The sequence below is a fragment of the Cyprinodon variegatus genome, unplaced genomic scaffold, assembly GCF_000732505.1.
Source record: "Cyprinodon variegatus isolate N-32 unplaced genomic scaffold, C_variegatus-1.0 Scaffold153, whole genome shotgun sequence".
NCBI classification, from domain to species: Eukaryota; Metazoa; Chordata; class Actinopteri; order Cyprinodontiformes; family Cyprinodontidae; genus Cyprinodon; species Cyprinodon variegatus.
In genome coordinates this window covers 632,388-647,302 of record NW_015150606.1, presented here as the reverse complement: position 1 = coordinate 647,302, position 14,915 = coordinate 632,388, and the positions used below count along the sequence as shown (strand labels likewise).

The window sequence follows — 14,915 nt, the reverse complement described above, 5'->3', positions numbered from 1 at the left end:
GAAGAAAGTTAGTTGGTTTAAGTAAAACAACCTGAAAGTGGGAGTGTTCTCTTAGTTTGTCTATTGTCTATGGAAGAAAAAACAGGTTACAACATCACATAATGTCTTTTCCTCAACCCCTGACCCACCTGGAGCGTTTTCTATTGCAGATCTTAATCATAAACCCACCTGAACAAATCAACCACATCCATTTAAATACCTAGTTGACTCTAGCAAACAGTTGGTTATACTTCTAATGATCTGACATAAGGTTTTTTTCCTGCTTGGATGGCATGTAGAAAGCATAACTACCTCCATCAGCTTGACATTTTTTACTGTTTAATTTTCCGAGATTGAAAATAGAAACGGCATCTAAAAATGGCCACCTCGACAGATGCGGAGCGGGCCGCGGGTCGCAGGAAGCAGAGAGGGTGTCACGTCTTTCAGCGCTCGACGGGGAGGAAAGGTTGACCCACAAACATGTGCAGCCTGAACTTTGACCCCTTTTCTTCCTGGAAGAATGCCTTCCCACTCACTCTTTTCTAACTCTTTTTTCCCATGGATTGCTTTTTTTGGTTTTGTTCTCTCACACATTCATCTGGCACACCGCTAGAAGACAGGGATACACGAACATTTGTTATTTATTTGTTGTTACTCAATAAAAAATCACCACAAACTGTAAGTAATTTACTGCATTCAGCTTAGATAATCAACCTTTTCCACCTTGAATATCAAGTGAAATCACTAACCAATCTGTTCGTTCAGAAAGAGAACTACTTTGTCTCCCTCTAGTGGTGAAAAGAAGTTGAAGACGTTCACAGAAAAATAAGAACTCGCCATTTTTACAACCATGTGATGCATTTACAGTTTTTTTTTACTGACTTTCTTGCGCAGACGTTAATAATTTAATTATTTATTCCATTAAACTTAAGAGCTACAGCCATTCTACATCAACTCTTCCTTTAGCGAGCATATTGCTGTAAATCTACTAGAAAAAAAAAAGGTGGAAATTGTTAAAGACTCCCTACTTTACATAAGTTTACAAACCATCTGTTTATCTTTGTGGTTCAGATTTCTTTTCTGGAAAATGTAAATAGATGGCATGAGTGTCCCGCCATGGTGATGCAACAGGTGACTTTTGTACCCTTCTAAAAGAAGCTGACCATGCGTCCATCTCTATGATATTATGAGAAGCACACCGGCCCGATGTCCAGGCCAAACTCTTGATCCGCCTTTCCAACATCCATTGGGGCCAAGTCCACAATGGGGAGCCTGGTAGTTGTTTGAGTCCTGTACTCGATCACTGTCTTGCCCCATTCTCCATTTGTTGTCTGAGGAAAAAGAGGAAAGGGAGTTGATGTATCTGCAGAGTTGAGTATTGATCAAATTTCAGGGATGACTGTGGCTTTACCGAGCAGCCGTCCTCTATGACGGTGTATCTCATCCGGGTGTTGCCCTGAGCCCTCAGGTCTTGCCCGTTGGCACCTTTGAGGACCATCGCCTTCTTTAGGTTTTTGGTCTGCTCGTCTTGCACTGCCACGCTGTTCTTGCAGTGGTACGTGACGTTTTGGTAAGACTCCTTCGACAAAAGCTGCAGCAGCTTCATCTGGACCGCCACAGCGTTCGGCAGGTCCTCCTCGTTGCCGTAGAGGAACTGAAACGAGACGTCAGACGTAACAGATTTGAAAAGTTGATTGATTTTTCCTGTGTAAGTTTCTTTCAATGCTTCTTACTCTGGTTCCCCCATTCATATCGGCCCCGAACCAGACGGGTTTGTTTGGGTTGGGAGTGGATTTCGTCCACCAGACTTTCCTTGGGATACTGGCCGGATTGGCATGGATGCAGGTTTCACCAGTTTCCATGTTGCAGAAGACACGGATTGCATCTTTTGTGCTTCCTTGGTTTGGATCCAACCAGTATTCGCCTACAGCAAAGATAATGAGACAAATCAGGACATGAAGAGATTTAAAAATGAGTTTACGATTTGGGTAAAGTTGAAGACCCTGACCGCTCTTTTTTTGAGGGTGACAATGCATAATGTCCATGCAGGTCTTGCCAGGGTTCATCTTACTCCCATCTGGATTGCGCAGGTTCTGAACGTGTCCGCTGAGGGTCTTAAGCGAGGCTCGGACACCCGATTCAGCCTGCAGGACCTTAGTATTTGGCCTAGCTTCGTCTTTGTTAAACTCTGGGGGAGAAGGAAGATCAGCAGAGTTATCGTACTCCACTGCTTCCTGAACGTCACCTACTATTACATCATAATCCACAGCAAACAGCTCCTCTACAGCTGCTGTTGGAGGTCCCGGGGGACCTGGAGGACCGGGTGGTCCAGGTTCTCCAGTTGGACCCTGTAAAAAAAAAAAAAAGGTGTTTTCATAAGAACACACCTAAAGTAAACATCATGGTCTAAATTAGCATTAGTTAGCGCATTGCTTTACCTGAGCTCCAAGGTCTCCTATGGTTCCTCTGGTGCCCGGAGCTCCCATTGGTCCCGGCTGGCCGGCATTTCCCTCTTTTCCCGGAGGACCCATCACCCCAGGAGGCCCCTGTTTGGTTTAACGACATACTTAATATCAAATTTGTACTCGTCTTAGTGTCATGCTATAGTCTCGTTCAGTTTACCCTTTGTCCAGCTGGTCCAACAATCCCTCGAGCTCCTGCGTCTCCTGTAGCACCCTGAATCAGAGGAGATCACATATTAACTATTATCTCTGTATGGCTGTTTACCTAAATCATAAAGACCAGGACACTGAGACGCCAAAGTGAGCATCTAGGATACAGAACAGTGTGTTTTGGTAGTTTTTTGTTTTGTCTTTGTCATTATCTTCTTTTACCTCCAGCCTTCCTTCTCCTTTTTAATGTCTTTTTATGAAAATAAAGAGAAAATACTTTCCTGTCTTAAAGGAGATCTAACCTTTAATGTATTAACCTGGGTGTTGGTTAGAACCTGGTGTAGAATCCAATATGAGGTAGATTGGTATTTTTATGTAGGCCAAAAGGTGTGAACCTGGCTTTTCCTAAATAGTTGGCTTACAAAAATAAATACTTAGTTAAAACAAGCACAAGCTCAAGAAAGCAGCAACGTCACAGTCACAAACTCATTCTAATGGTTGAAACTATTACAAGGTAGAGAAATGTAGTCATGAGGAAGAGTGTAGGAGAAGTGTACGTAAAGATCTGTGATCTGAGGTTTAAATGAGAGCATTACTAAAAGATTTAATCTAACCTTAAACATAAAAAATCCAGCTTTTAAATAATGTGGACTTGCTTCTTGAAAGAATTACCCCATATTCCTAATCACTAGTTGATAGTCATAATCACTCAATTTACTTGATTTCCTGTTCATGTATGGAATGAATTTTGTTCAATTATTTCTGCAATTTGCAATAGACATGATTTGTTAGTGAGATTTGAAAAAAAAAAAATGCCATTCAGAAATTAGACTTTTAAAATATTCAAAGAGAAACTTTGTTTTCTCAGATTTTATTTTTCAAATACACTTTTTTCTAACTTCATTTCTTTTTTCAGGTTTGAATATTTTTTAATTTTATATTTTCATAATTGTTTTTTTAGATTGAGTTAAGCAAATCGTTTTCTTTTCAAATAGTTTCAAAATGCTCACTCTAGAGCAATTAAAATGTTTTAAAAAAGCCCGCCCCCTGAAGTAAAGCAAATATAAACTGCAAAACGCTATTTAAAAAAAACAACACAATTCATAAAACTCAATCTGAAAAACAAAACAAATTTTTTTTTTAAACTAAACAAAAAAATTTTAACAACATTTTTAAATAAAATTATTTGATAATCATACCTGATAATAGCACAGTTATACATCATTTTTTTTCAAAGGTTTATTTCTGGATTGCATTTTTTTCAAATTTCTAGTTAAGAAATGTGTTCTTTGCAACAATAATGGAATAAAATTCACTCCATATTCACGTCAAAAGAACATATTGATGTTTAATTCCTGTATCACATTTTAGCAAGCAAATTTTAATATGTGACTTTATTTTTTTTATTAATTCCTAGCTGGATTTGCCAAATTAACACCAATAATTAGTAATTAAGGATGTTCAGAGTGTAAATGGTTTTACAGATTTAGCTTTCAGCCGTATAAACCATTGGTAGATACAGTATAATTTGTCTCTATATCCTACTTTTAAGCAGTAGTGATACATTTAAAACTTTATTGCTTCATCCAGTTTGAAAGTTCTGTCTTACGGTTGTTCCAGGGAGACCCTGGAGTCCTGTGAAGCCTCTGTGTCCTTTCTGACCCCTTTCACCAGGTTCTCCGGCTCCTCCCTTTTCTCCCTGTGGTCCTTGAGGGCCCTTTGCACCAACAAAAAACATAAGTTAATCCCTTAGAAACAATTAAATACAAGACTTTTAAACTTAATCAATCAAAACACATTCAAGTGGGCAAAACTGTCTTACCACTTTTCCTCGTATACCAGGCTGCCCTTGGGGTCCTGGGGGCCCTCTTGCACCCTAAGATTAACACAACCAAAGAGACATAAAAGGATGGCTTAGTGGTTTGAACATATAATTTTAAAGCTGAACTCTTTATAAACCTCACATTTTCTCCTCTTTGTCCAGGATTACCAGTCGTTCCCACTGGACCCTCGTTACCCGGTGACCCCGCCACACCAGGCAAACCCTCCGGGCCTGGGTTTCCTTGATCTCCCTAAAAGAAAATCAAATAAAAAAAAACATGGAGTTTTACTTCTGATAGTATGACTAAAGAAATCATGCTGATAAGATGATGAAAGTAATAAAAATTCTGAAAAAAAGTTTTTATTCTCACCCGTTCTCCTACCAGACCATCTTTACCAGGAGACCCCTCAGCTCCAGCAAGGCCCTAAATAATAATATGAAGAAACAAACAAAAACTTCATGTTTTGCCAGACAGCTAAAAACCCCAAATATATATTTGGTCATATAAAACGTTGCATCATCTGCAAAGAAAATTTCAGCAGAAAATCTACAAAAAGCCTTTATAACATGCAACTATAACAAATTATTTATTATGTCTAATTTTATCTGACAAAATGATGATGTGTGTATGAAATAAGCATGAATTGCAATAAAAAAATAAATGTCAATAAAAGTAGCTGAAGAAGATGAACCTCAGGACCAGGATCTCCTCTTGGCCCTTTGGCTCCAGGTAAACCAACTCCACCAGGAGGACCTTTGGCCCCCTGAGTACCGGGAGCTCCTGGTTTTCCAGGTGGACCCTGGCAGACAAATAACAGAGTAGAAATGAATCCCATGAAGTTGAGGCTTCTTGAGAAGAATGGGCAGCATACAAAAATACATACAGCAGGACCCGGCAGTCCCACAGAGCCTGGCTCTCCTCGAACTCCTGGCTGACCTACTACTCCTCTCTGCCCTGTTGTGCCAGCGGGTCCAGGGGGCCCATCGGGTCCCTGAAAAAGAAGAATTTTAGCTTTAAATCTTCAGTATAGTGTCTCATAAGAAAGTGCTTTACGCCATCGTACCGGAGGTCCGTCCTCTCCGGGCCCTCCCTTCTCTCCTGGGCTTCCTGCTGGTCCTGGCTGTCCATTCTCGCCCTGACGACCTTGAGCACCATTTTCTCCTCGAATTCCTGGAGGGCCTTTCTTTCCAGGAGCGCCTAGGGGCCCATCAGCTCCAGTAGCCCCCTGAAACACAGGTATTTTTTGTTTGTTTTTGTTTATACTGCTTATTTGGAGAGAATTTTTTTTTTTAACTACAGGTTTTAAAACTAAGGTATACAACTCACAACTGAACCTGGGGGTCCAACTCTTCCAGGCAGTCCAGGAAAACCAGGAGACCCCTACATAGAGAAATACTCCCTTTTAGACAAAAGCTTTCACCATCCAAGCTGCAGAATATAGTAATTTCAGGAGTATAGGGTAAGGGCATAGGTTTGATTTCAACTTTGGTAGAGACACTATTGGTCTGATGCAAAAATATGCATTCTCGTTTTTTTATGCTTGTCGTGAAAATCAGGGTGTATTTTGTTTATAGAGAAAAGCAGCGTCTCTTGCTACATTTGTACACATTTTATAAGCTCTACATACACTAGATGCTGTTTATCAATGTTTGAAGCATCACCACCTCTGATGAATAAGGAATTAGGACTTTTTTCCTCTTTGAAAAAGTTTGAATTTAAAATTACCAGCAACTAAGACAGAAAGTAAATCCTATTTAACAAAGTTTTGTCTAAATATGTCTGTTATATGTGGATTTATCTTGTTTTCTTTTGAATATATACAATTGTGCAGAGGCACACAGAGGTAAAACCTACTCTTATCTTTTAAATATTCTCTCTGTATCATGAAACAAAGCAAAATAATAGATTCAAGGGATGCCAAATAAATGTATTGTATTTACATGAGCACTGGAACTGACACCGGGCATTCAGAATATTATACCGAATTAGAAATTATACCAAAATTGTAAATAAATATATAAACATTTTACATTTTAGATGAAAACTGTTTTCGTCTGTCAATATTCTCCATCCAGAACTCCTCTACTGCTGCAAAAAAGCTGTACTGTAAATTCTAAACATGTTATTCACATCTAATTGTTGGTGGGGCCAATTAGATGGGACATGTCCCAGTGGTCCCTATGCAAACCTACGCCCATGAAATAGGGGCTTGACTCACAACTGGGCCTTGTGTTCCTCTGCCTCCTTTGAGCCCGGTCACTCCAACCGGTCCCTTAAAAGACACAGACGTCATTGTTACAGTTAAACAATCTTAAATTATTTAAGACAAAAAACAACAAACACATTTCGGATACCTTCAGACTTTACAGATTTAAAATTTGAGTTTTTACCTGTTCACCGGGTTTTCCAGCCGTTCCCTGAGGTCCGTGAGCTCCTGCTTCTCCTTTAGGTCCTGGTTCTCCTGTTTCACCTTTAACCCCTGGCTGACCATCTTGACCCTTAAAAAAAAACACCACATTAGCTAAGGCTGTAGTCTACAGACTTAAATCAGACTTTTCATTTTGTATTCATAGGTGTGCTTTGAATTTTGATAAGACTCTTACAGAAGGTCCAGGGAAGCCGACTGCTCCGGTTGGACCAGGCTCACCGCTGGAACCCTAATCATTATAAAAATAAAAATAAGACAGTAATAATTAACAAAGCAAAAAAGAAATGGCCAAATAGATCAATTAAGGTGTGAGAAGTTATGCTGACAGGGGTTCCTCTGGTGCCTCGGCGCCCTGTTGGTCCTGGCGGCCCTGTTTCACCCTGAAATTCGAAAAAAATAAATAAATTCATTTTGCTTTGATCTTGATATCATTTGATATATGATTATATATGTTAGAACTGCAAATTTACAGTCATTTTTACTCTTTTTCAAGGCTGCACCTTTAAAAAGACGAAATTGTCCAGTGAGCTGTTTCCAAACGACGTTTCTTTTTTTTCTTTTTTTTACACTTGTGTAAACAAAATGACAAATAAAATCTGTGTATGGTCTAAAAAAGTCTAAATATTTCGAGCTAGTGTTATATATGATGTCAAATTAAACCTTTATTTTTTTGCTTTATAATTGCTTGAAAGAAATCTGTTAAAAACACCAAGAAAATATGATCTTCAGCTTACCTTTTCTCCATTTGGTCCACTGGGACCGGCAGGTCCGACTGGACCAGCAAGACCCTTTAAAAAATAAATATATATGTTAGAGTCATGAATGTAAATAAATTAAAATCTTTCCCAAAATTTGTGCAATTGTCTGAAGTTGACATACCCTAGCACCATCCGCTCCAGCCTTTCCTTCAGGTCCTTTGTCTCCAACAGAACCCTGATTGTGCAAATCAACGTAAGTTTATAAATAAGTGTTCATGCTTTTTGCCTGTAGTTTCCACATCAATGATGCATTCTCAGTTTCTTTGCAGATGATACAATTATATTCCTTTAACTTACAGGATCTCCCTTTGGTCCTGAGGGTCCTGGAATACCTCTTTCCCCCGGCATCCCCTGAAGCCCTGGCCCACCTGGCTCTCCAGCAGCACCCTGTGGACCTGGGCTACCCTATAATGTATTACATGCACCAATTAGGTCGAATTTTTAAGTAAGGCATCGCAATAAATCGCTCAAGCCTTGTTATCTCAATATCATGATGTACATTATCAATATCACAAAGAAGTGGTTGGAATCCAATGAATATCAGATAACAGCATCAATAATTTAATACTTAATAGTGCATCTGGTAACATCTTTAAAGCAAAAATATGTAACCTTTGGCCACAAGGGGCACTAGACCTGTTAATTCAAAGTTTAGTGCCCCTGAAAGCAACATTTATGTCTATGGAGAACCCCTATAAGTTGATGCAGTGTGATGCATCAAAGAGCCACTATCCTGCAGCTTTTTGATGCAGGCCATTTTTAACACACCTGTATCAATTGAGTGGCAGGAAAGTTACAAGATGGTGGCTCTTGAAGACTGCTTTAGGTCATGCCACCCCTGTTACTGCAACGTTTTAGCCTAGCATATAAACCCTTTACTGAATCAGTATTCTCTGATGGTTGTGGCCTCTTTTGGTAGCAACATTTACACAATGCTACAAACCAAATTTGGTTGAGGAATGGTTTGATGAGCCAAGAGACATGTTTGAGGGTTCCAAAGGGATAGATGGTAGAGAACATCTAGGGAGCCAGTCATTGTGGTTTGATCAATCAATTATATTTGGGGTGTTTTTTGTTTTTTTTTTAACATTACCTTGGGTCCATCCTGCCCTGGGGCTCCTGGACTACCTTTAGGTCCCTGAAGCCCATTAGGTCCAGTTTCTCCTCTTTCTCCTGGTGAGCCTCTTTCGCCCTATAGGGACAGGCAATATGACATGTCAGGCAACCTTTATTACAGCAGATAACATTATATCAATAAATAAAACAGAATAACTGCTGAAAAAGGAAAAAATAATAATTAGCTGGGTTGATGGACTTACTCTTGGTCCCGTCTCTCCAACTGTGCCCATCTCACCTGCTAGACCCTGAAAAAAGACCAAAAGATACTCTAGTAAACAACCAAATTGTTAAGCTAAATTTATATGCGTTTAAAATCTAAACTCGTGGCTCTTTCTCTCACCGCGTCGCCTGGTTTTCCTGACTCTCCGGGTGCACCTGAAGGTCCAGGCAAACCCTAGAGAATACCAATCACACTATTAGTTAACATTAGAGGCAAGAAGAGAAAACATACCTACTTACCAAAATGCCAAAAATGTCCCCTTAAGATTTAAATAATAGGTGTATGAAATTTGCTCTGGATAAGAACTATATTTTCAGTTAAAAATACAAAAGTAAGTAATTTCGACAAAAAAAACTACAAATACTAAAGAGGGTCATTCCTAGAAAGTGATATTTATGCTCAAACTAGCTCTTTGGGTTGAGCAAATCAAAGGTTTCTGACCATCTACCAAAAAATAAAAAGGCCTCAGCATTGAGTAGCTCACGGTTCTTGTTCATTACTAAAAAAAAAGAACTATACAGCTATGATTCAGGTTCTCCAGTGGGCTGGTGGGAACATTCTCCATATGCTGAAGAAGTTAAAATGCTATAAAAACTGCTATAAAAAAGAACAAGTTTTTTGTTTTTTTGTATCCAACTTTTTTGGTGATATTAAGATGGGGTGAAACCACCCAACATCCTAAATAAAGGATGGTACCCTCTTTTGGACCATGAAAGAAAAACCCTTCCAGATCCTACTCCAAACTCTCCTTTTATGTAATTTACCTGGAAACCCGCCTGTCCTTGAGGTCCCTGCTCGCCTCTCTTTCCTGCAGGACCCTAAATAAATAAATCAGCCAAAGTAAATTACAAGAATCCAAAAGTTCACCTTTAAATAAAAAAAAAATAAAAAAAAAACATGCTTACAGCTGGGCCAGGTGGACCGGCTGCACCTGTTTCTCCGTCTTTCCCATTTGCTCCCTAGAAAACAAAAAGAGAACACAGTTACAAAAAATATCTTTGTAATTGTGAAGATAATGAAGCATTACATGGTTCAAAGTAACAAACCCTTTGACCAGGAGCTCCAGGAGTTCCGGCTTCTCCAACCTTTCCAGCATCACCCTATAAACAAATCAATGGTTTAGTCTTTTGTTACAAGTTACTGAGGTCTAACTGTAGAACCATCAGATCAATAGCCATCAGCCTTACTTGGAACCCCTTTGGTCCTGGAAGACCCATCACTCCAGCACCACCTCTGGTTCCAGTCGGGCCAGCTGGGCCAGGTTTACCATCCTCTCCAGCCAAACCCTGAACACACATGGAGAAAACTCAATACATTGTATTTGGGAAACAATCTCAACACATTGGTATCACAAAACCGTGTTGCTTTAGAAGCTTGAGGAAAAACGGTACCATTGGCCCCTGTCTTCCCTCTGCTCCTTGAGCACCAATAGGCCCTGAGAGACCCTGGAAAATGAGGCAAATAAACAAGGACATTCAAATAACAAATCAAAACTGTTATTTACATACACAACAGTGAGCTTCAGTTTATTCATGGGTAAAATGTTAAAATGATCCTTTTCAATGCTTTTACATGAATGAATCCATCTCTATATATCAGTATATAATATAAATATACAGTTCAAATATTCACATATTTAGATCTATTTTCTGCTAAATGTGAATCACCAGCAACAAGAAATTTGGCCTACTTAACAAAAAAGGGTTAAAATCTATCATCTTACCCGTGCTCCTGTTAGACCTTGCTCTCCATTGCGACCCGGGTCTCCAGCCAAACCTTTGATGCCAGGTGATCCCGGCAATCCTCTCTCACCCTGGGCTCCCTGGGCATGAATCAGATATTTAGAAACCCCATCGTCCACCACGACAAATGCTGTGAGCGATTTAACGACTAACCTTTTGACCTGGTAAACCATCCGCACCTGGAAAACCTCTGTTTCCTGGTGGTCCCTAGGTTATGAAACACTTTGGATTAAACAACTTCCTGAAGAAAGTTTCCATACCTGATTATTAGCTGACTCACCGTCTCCCCTTGTGGTCCTGGAGGACCAATGGATCCGGCATCCCCTCGAGGTCCACGTTTTCCATCCTCCCCCATAGGACCAATTGGCCCTGGAATGCCATGGTCACCCTACCACCAATGAATTTGTCAGTAAAAATAACAAAACCAAAGATGATGGACAGTGGAGTTCTAACTCACTCTTTCTCCTTTAAGCCCAGCTTCTCCTTTAAGTCCTGGCAGTCCACCATCACCCTGATGGAGAGAAGGAAATGATGTTTTATTCTTCAGGATTAAATCGCTTAAAATGTAAAATATCAACTGGAAATGTATAACATCCCTACCAATTGGCCTTTTGGTCCTGGTGCTCCAGTGGTTCCCTGGGAGCCGGGAGGACCAGCTGGACCAACAAATCCTGGTGGACCCTGTACACCTGCTATACCCTTAAAAAAAGAAGACAATATATTTTTTTATAAAAAGTATATCACAAGTTTGTTTAACAAACTTGTTTGTATAAAACATTCGTCAAAAACTCACAGAGGAACCACGGGCACCCGGGGCACCATCAGGTCCTGGAGTACCCTGTTTTGACAGCAAAAGCGGCATATTTAGTCATTTAATAGATACGGTTGGGCAACATATCAACAGTTTTCAAAACAATATTCAAGTCTAAGAGATGGCAATTGGCGATATATTCTAGCAACTTTAAGGACAGCTAATAGCTACTTTACTTTGCTGAAGAATTGCTAACAGTTGGCATCAGAACACATATTTCAAAAATGGAAGAACTAATTGCAAATGAAAAAATACAAAGTCAACTATTTGATATTACTTTGGCTTTAAAACAGATTATAAAAGTAAACCACAGGATGTAACTAAGGCAACGTCCTACTTGTGCAGACTTTTGTCACCAGCAAAGGACTCAAACACGACAAACTTTCATAAACATTTATGTTCGCCATACGCCTGAGTATGCATATCTATCATCAGATGCTGTTGCTCTATCATCAATATCTGGAAGCAGAAAATTTAAAGTGCTTTTAAAAAAACAGTTAAATAATAAAAAAGACGGGCGTGCTTAGGTGGTGCAGTGGTTGGCGTGCACAACACATGTATAGAGGCCTAGGTCCCCTACGTGGCCGACCCGGGTTTGACTCTGACTAAAGGGTGTGGTCCTTTGCCGCATGTCCGTCTCCCTCTCTCATACCCTCTTTCCTGTCGGCCTACTGTAGAAAAAATGGGCCCCTGGTGCTGTTAAAACTCAAAAAGATTAAAAGGAAAGTCCCAGAAGGGCAAAGTGCACTTTGGAAGTATCTAAATATCTCAGCAAGTAAATGATGTTGCTTTATATGCTGGAAAAGGAGCCTTTGTAAATCTTAGAATTATATGGAAAATGTCTTGAAATCACATGTTCCTAATTACTCAATGGCTTAAGTGCTTGCCGAGGAGCTCAGAGAGTGCATTATGGAGAGAGAGTTATGCAACTACAGACAACAGCACCAGTGCTGTAAGCACTAGGACTCTATCGACCGCTAAATTTGCAGCTAACACTTCCATTAACAAAAGAAAAGGTAATTTCTGGCAAAGTATTGCAATTCTTTGGTGTATGCTGTTCCATCAACAGCTTTTAGAGAGAAGACAAGAGCTCCATAAGGCACACAAAAATTTAGTTTATTCCATGGTCAGGGTAATGTAATAAATCAGGGCAGCCCTTGAGAGCCACTGTCCAGTAGGTTTTAGAGGTTTCCCTGCTCCTCCACTACAGCTGGTTCTAATGATTGCTGTTCAGCAAACGCATGTGGTTCTTAAGTGCAATCCTGTGTGACCAGAACAAATACAACATTGGCAAAGACTGTAAACTAGAAATGGATAAAATTGAAAAAAAATCATAAGGCATAATGAAGATGAAGGGAGGACCAACAAGAAGGAAAAAGAGATTGTAGTTGTGCCTGAGTTTCTAAGTTATTCAGTTTTCCTTTAGCATTGGAATCTAAACAGGTTCTCAGATATATTAGAGCAATGCATTACAACTACTGAAATATGCTAATTGACAATTGGTCATTATCTTCTGATTCGATTTTGATTTTATTCTATCTTCTGCTGATGCGGTTAGCTCTAGCTGATAGCCTATAGTAAACTGTAGATTGCAAATCCATCACTTTCGTTTGTTTGAACACATAACGCCTCATGAAAATGTTGACACAGACAATAACTTGGGAGCTAAAACTAGTGTACAGATCCATTATTTATTTTTTTAGATTTTGTCATTTCAGATCCATCTGCTATTCAGCACCTAGTCTCAGCTTTTTTAGGATGCGTTTGATTTTGTGCCTTTTCACAATTTATACCAGTATTACACAACTCTGGTTATATTAGCCTTCCTGTGTTTACTTTGTAGGTTCCAGTCCAAGAAGACCTAAGAGCATCATCAACACATCATGCATTGCACAGGTAAAAAAATGACAGTCATGATGAGCAAAAAATCTAACAAATGATACCTAATTTTTCAAGCAATTATGAGTTTTTCTGCACTGCTAACTAGATCTCTTTAGTGAATAACTAATTTCCAACACATTTAGGCCAACACAACATTACATTTATGCTAACATGGTGCAGTCATTTTGCACATCTCTGATGTTAATGCTATTTTCAAATATCCATTACTGTAAAAATGTCCACAGCTATATATTGTTTTTTTATTCTCCAGGTGCATAGTATTTATATTGCTAAAACACTTTACAGTACAGTATTTTATTGTTTGTCTTTTAACTCTTCACTATTATGTTACTCTTATACATTATCTCAGGTCCACATTTGTGTGACAATTTTTCCTATAATTTTTTCGCTGCTGTAAGCACCAGAATTTCCCCATTGTGGGACAATATGCGGGATTTTCTATTCTATTCCATTCTATTCTATTCTATTCTATTCTATTCTATTCTATTCTATTCTATTCTATTCTATTCTATTCTATTCTATTCTATCCCCAACGGCTTAAAAAATAAAATAAAATACATACATAAAGAGCTGAGCCTACCATCTATTGTTGATAAATTTGTCCAATTGCTCAACCTTGTCAAGATACCAAAAAGTAACCTTGTCTTAAAAACTGTACTCTTGGACTCACCCGCTGTCCAGTTGGTCCGGGCGGTCCAACCCGTCCAGAATCTCCCCTTGGTCCCTGCTGTCCTCTACTTCCTCTTACTCCCGTAGGTCCTGCTTCACCCTAACTCACAGGACACAACAAGGTCGTCTTTAAGGAAACTTTATTAGTATTCAGGATCCCTTCCTCATTTCTCGGCCATACCTAAAAGTAATTCTGGAAATAAGAAAATGAGCAATCTCACCTTCATCCCTGGATTTCCAGGGAATCCTGGAATACCTGGAATTCCTATAGGACCCTGCAGTGAGATAGATAACTTTAAATTCACATTCTTAGAACAATAGAACAGAATAGAATAGAACAATAATTGCATTAAAATGTGAATATAACAAGCAAATGCCGTACTTACCATAGGTCCTGGTTTGCCAACATGGCCGGGTGTACCACGTTTACCCTGGTTGAAAAACAGACTGTTATCATTCACACTTTGAAATTTCTAAACTTTTATTTCTAAAGAGTTGGTTTCATACCAAAGAACCAGTGGGTCCAATTCTGCCTCTTTCTCCTTGCAAACCTGGTGGACCCTGAAATAAAAGTTAGGTTCATTGTGACCAATAAGAAAACACAGAAAAAATTGGTAATGTTGATATGGACTGGATTTGAATGCATTTTTTGCCTACCGGGGGTCCAGGAGGGCCCATTTCACCAGCACTACCTGATCCACCCTGCAGAGCACAATGAGAGGCATATCAATGTAGTTTTATACAAATAATCCTGGAAGACGACTGGCATCCTTCTATTCAAGAGAAAGGGTTTTACTCAGACTGTTGGCTCAGTAAATTAAACTTTAAAAAACTTAGTTTTTTGTATTTTTT

The 14,915-nt window shown here is 39.3% G+C and overlaps 1 protein-coding gene across 3 annotated transcripts in view; it reads right to left on the bottom strand.

Annotated features, from left to right (window-relative positions):
- Positions 1-602: 602 nt before the first annotated feature.
- The window catches only part of col5a2 (collagen, type V, alpha 2), a 36,658-nt gene continuing 22,345 nt past the window's right edge, over positions 603-14,915 (bottom strand). For all 3 annotated transcript variants that reach the window (XM_015377411.1, XM_015377410.1, XM_015377412.1), the window contains 40 exons: positions 14,721-14,765; positions 14,571-14,624; positions 14,450-14,494; positions 14,285-14,338; positions 14,065-14,163; positions 11,475-11,519; positions 11,282-11,380; positions 11,139-11,192; positions 10,962-11,069; positions 10,835-10,888; positions 10,663-10,761; positions 10,331-10,384; positions 10,127-10,225; positions 9,986-10,039; positions 9,845-9,898; positions 9,704-9,757; positions 9,060-9,113; positions 8,920-8,964; positions 8,694-8,792; positions 7,898-8,005; positions 7,722-7,775; positions 7,577-7,630; positions 7,169-7,222; positions 7,018-7,071; positions 6,805-6,912; positions 6,633-6,686; positions 5,741-5,794; positions 5,478-5,639; positions 5,298-5,405; positions 5,106-5,213; positions 4,784-4,837; positions 4,556-4,663; positions 4,414-4,467; positions 4,201-4,308; positions 2,602-2,655; positions 2,418-2,525; positions 1,988-2,327; positions 1,713-1,903; positions 1,391-1,633; positions 603-1,310 (listed from right to left, as the gene is read on the bottom strand). In XM_015377411.1, the coding sequence (XP_015232897.1) occupies positions 1,164-1,310; positions 1,391-1,633; positions 1,713-1,903; positions 1,988-2,327; positions 2,418-2,525; positions 2,602-2,655; positions 4,201-4,308; positions 4,414-4,467; positions 4,556-4,663; positions 4,784-4,837; positions 5,106-5,213; positions 5,298-5,405; positions 5,478-5,639; positions 5,741-5,794; positions 6,633-6,686; positions 6,805-6,912; positions 7,018-7,071; positions 7,169-7,222; positions 7,577-7,630; positions 7,722-7,775; positions 7,898-8,005; positions 8,694-8,792; positions 8,920-8,964; positions 9,060-9,113; positions 9,704-9,757; positions 9,845-9,898; positions 9,986-10,039; positions 10,127-10,225; positions 10,331-10,384; positions 10,663-10,761; positions 10,835-10,888; positions 10,962-11,069; positions 11,139-11,192; positions 11,282-11,380; positions 11,475-11,519; positions 14,065-14,163; positions 14,285-14,338; positions 14,450-14,494; positions 14,571-14,624; positions 14,721-14,765 (3,594 nt within the window). In that variant the 3' untranslated portion in view covers positions 603-1,163. The remainder of the gene's footprint in view (positions 1,311-1,390; positions 1,634-1,712; positions 1,904-1,987; positions 2,328-2,417; positions 2,526-2,601; positions 2,656-4,200; positions 4,309-4,413; positions 4,468-4,555; positions 4,664-4,783; positions 4,838-5,105; positions 5,214-5,297; positions 5,406-5,477; positions 5,640-5,740; positions 5,795-6,632; positions 6,687-6,804; positions 6,913-7,017; positions 7,072-7,168; positions 7,223-7,576; positions 7,631-7,721; positions 7,776-7,897; positions 8,006-8,693; positions 8,793-8,919; positions 8,965-9,059; positions 9,114-9,703; positions 9,758-9,844; positions 9,899-9,985; positions 10,040-10,126; positions 10,226-10,330; positions 10,385-10,662; positions 10,762-10,834; positions 10,889-10,961; positions 11,070-11,138; positions 11,193-11,281; positions 11,381-11,474; positions 11,520-14,064; positions 14,164-14,284; positions 14,339-14,449; positions 14,495-14,570; positions 14,625-14,720; positions 14,766-14,915) is intronic.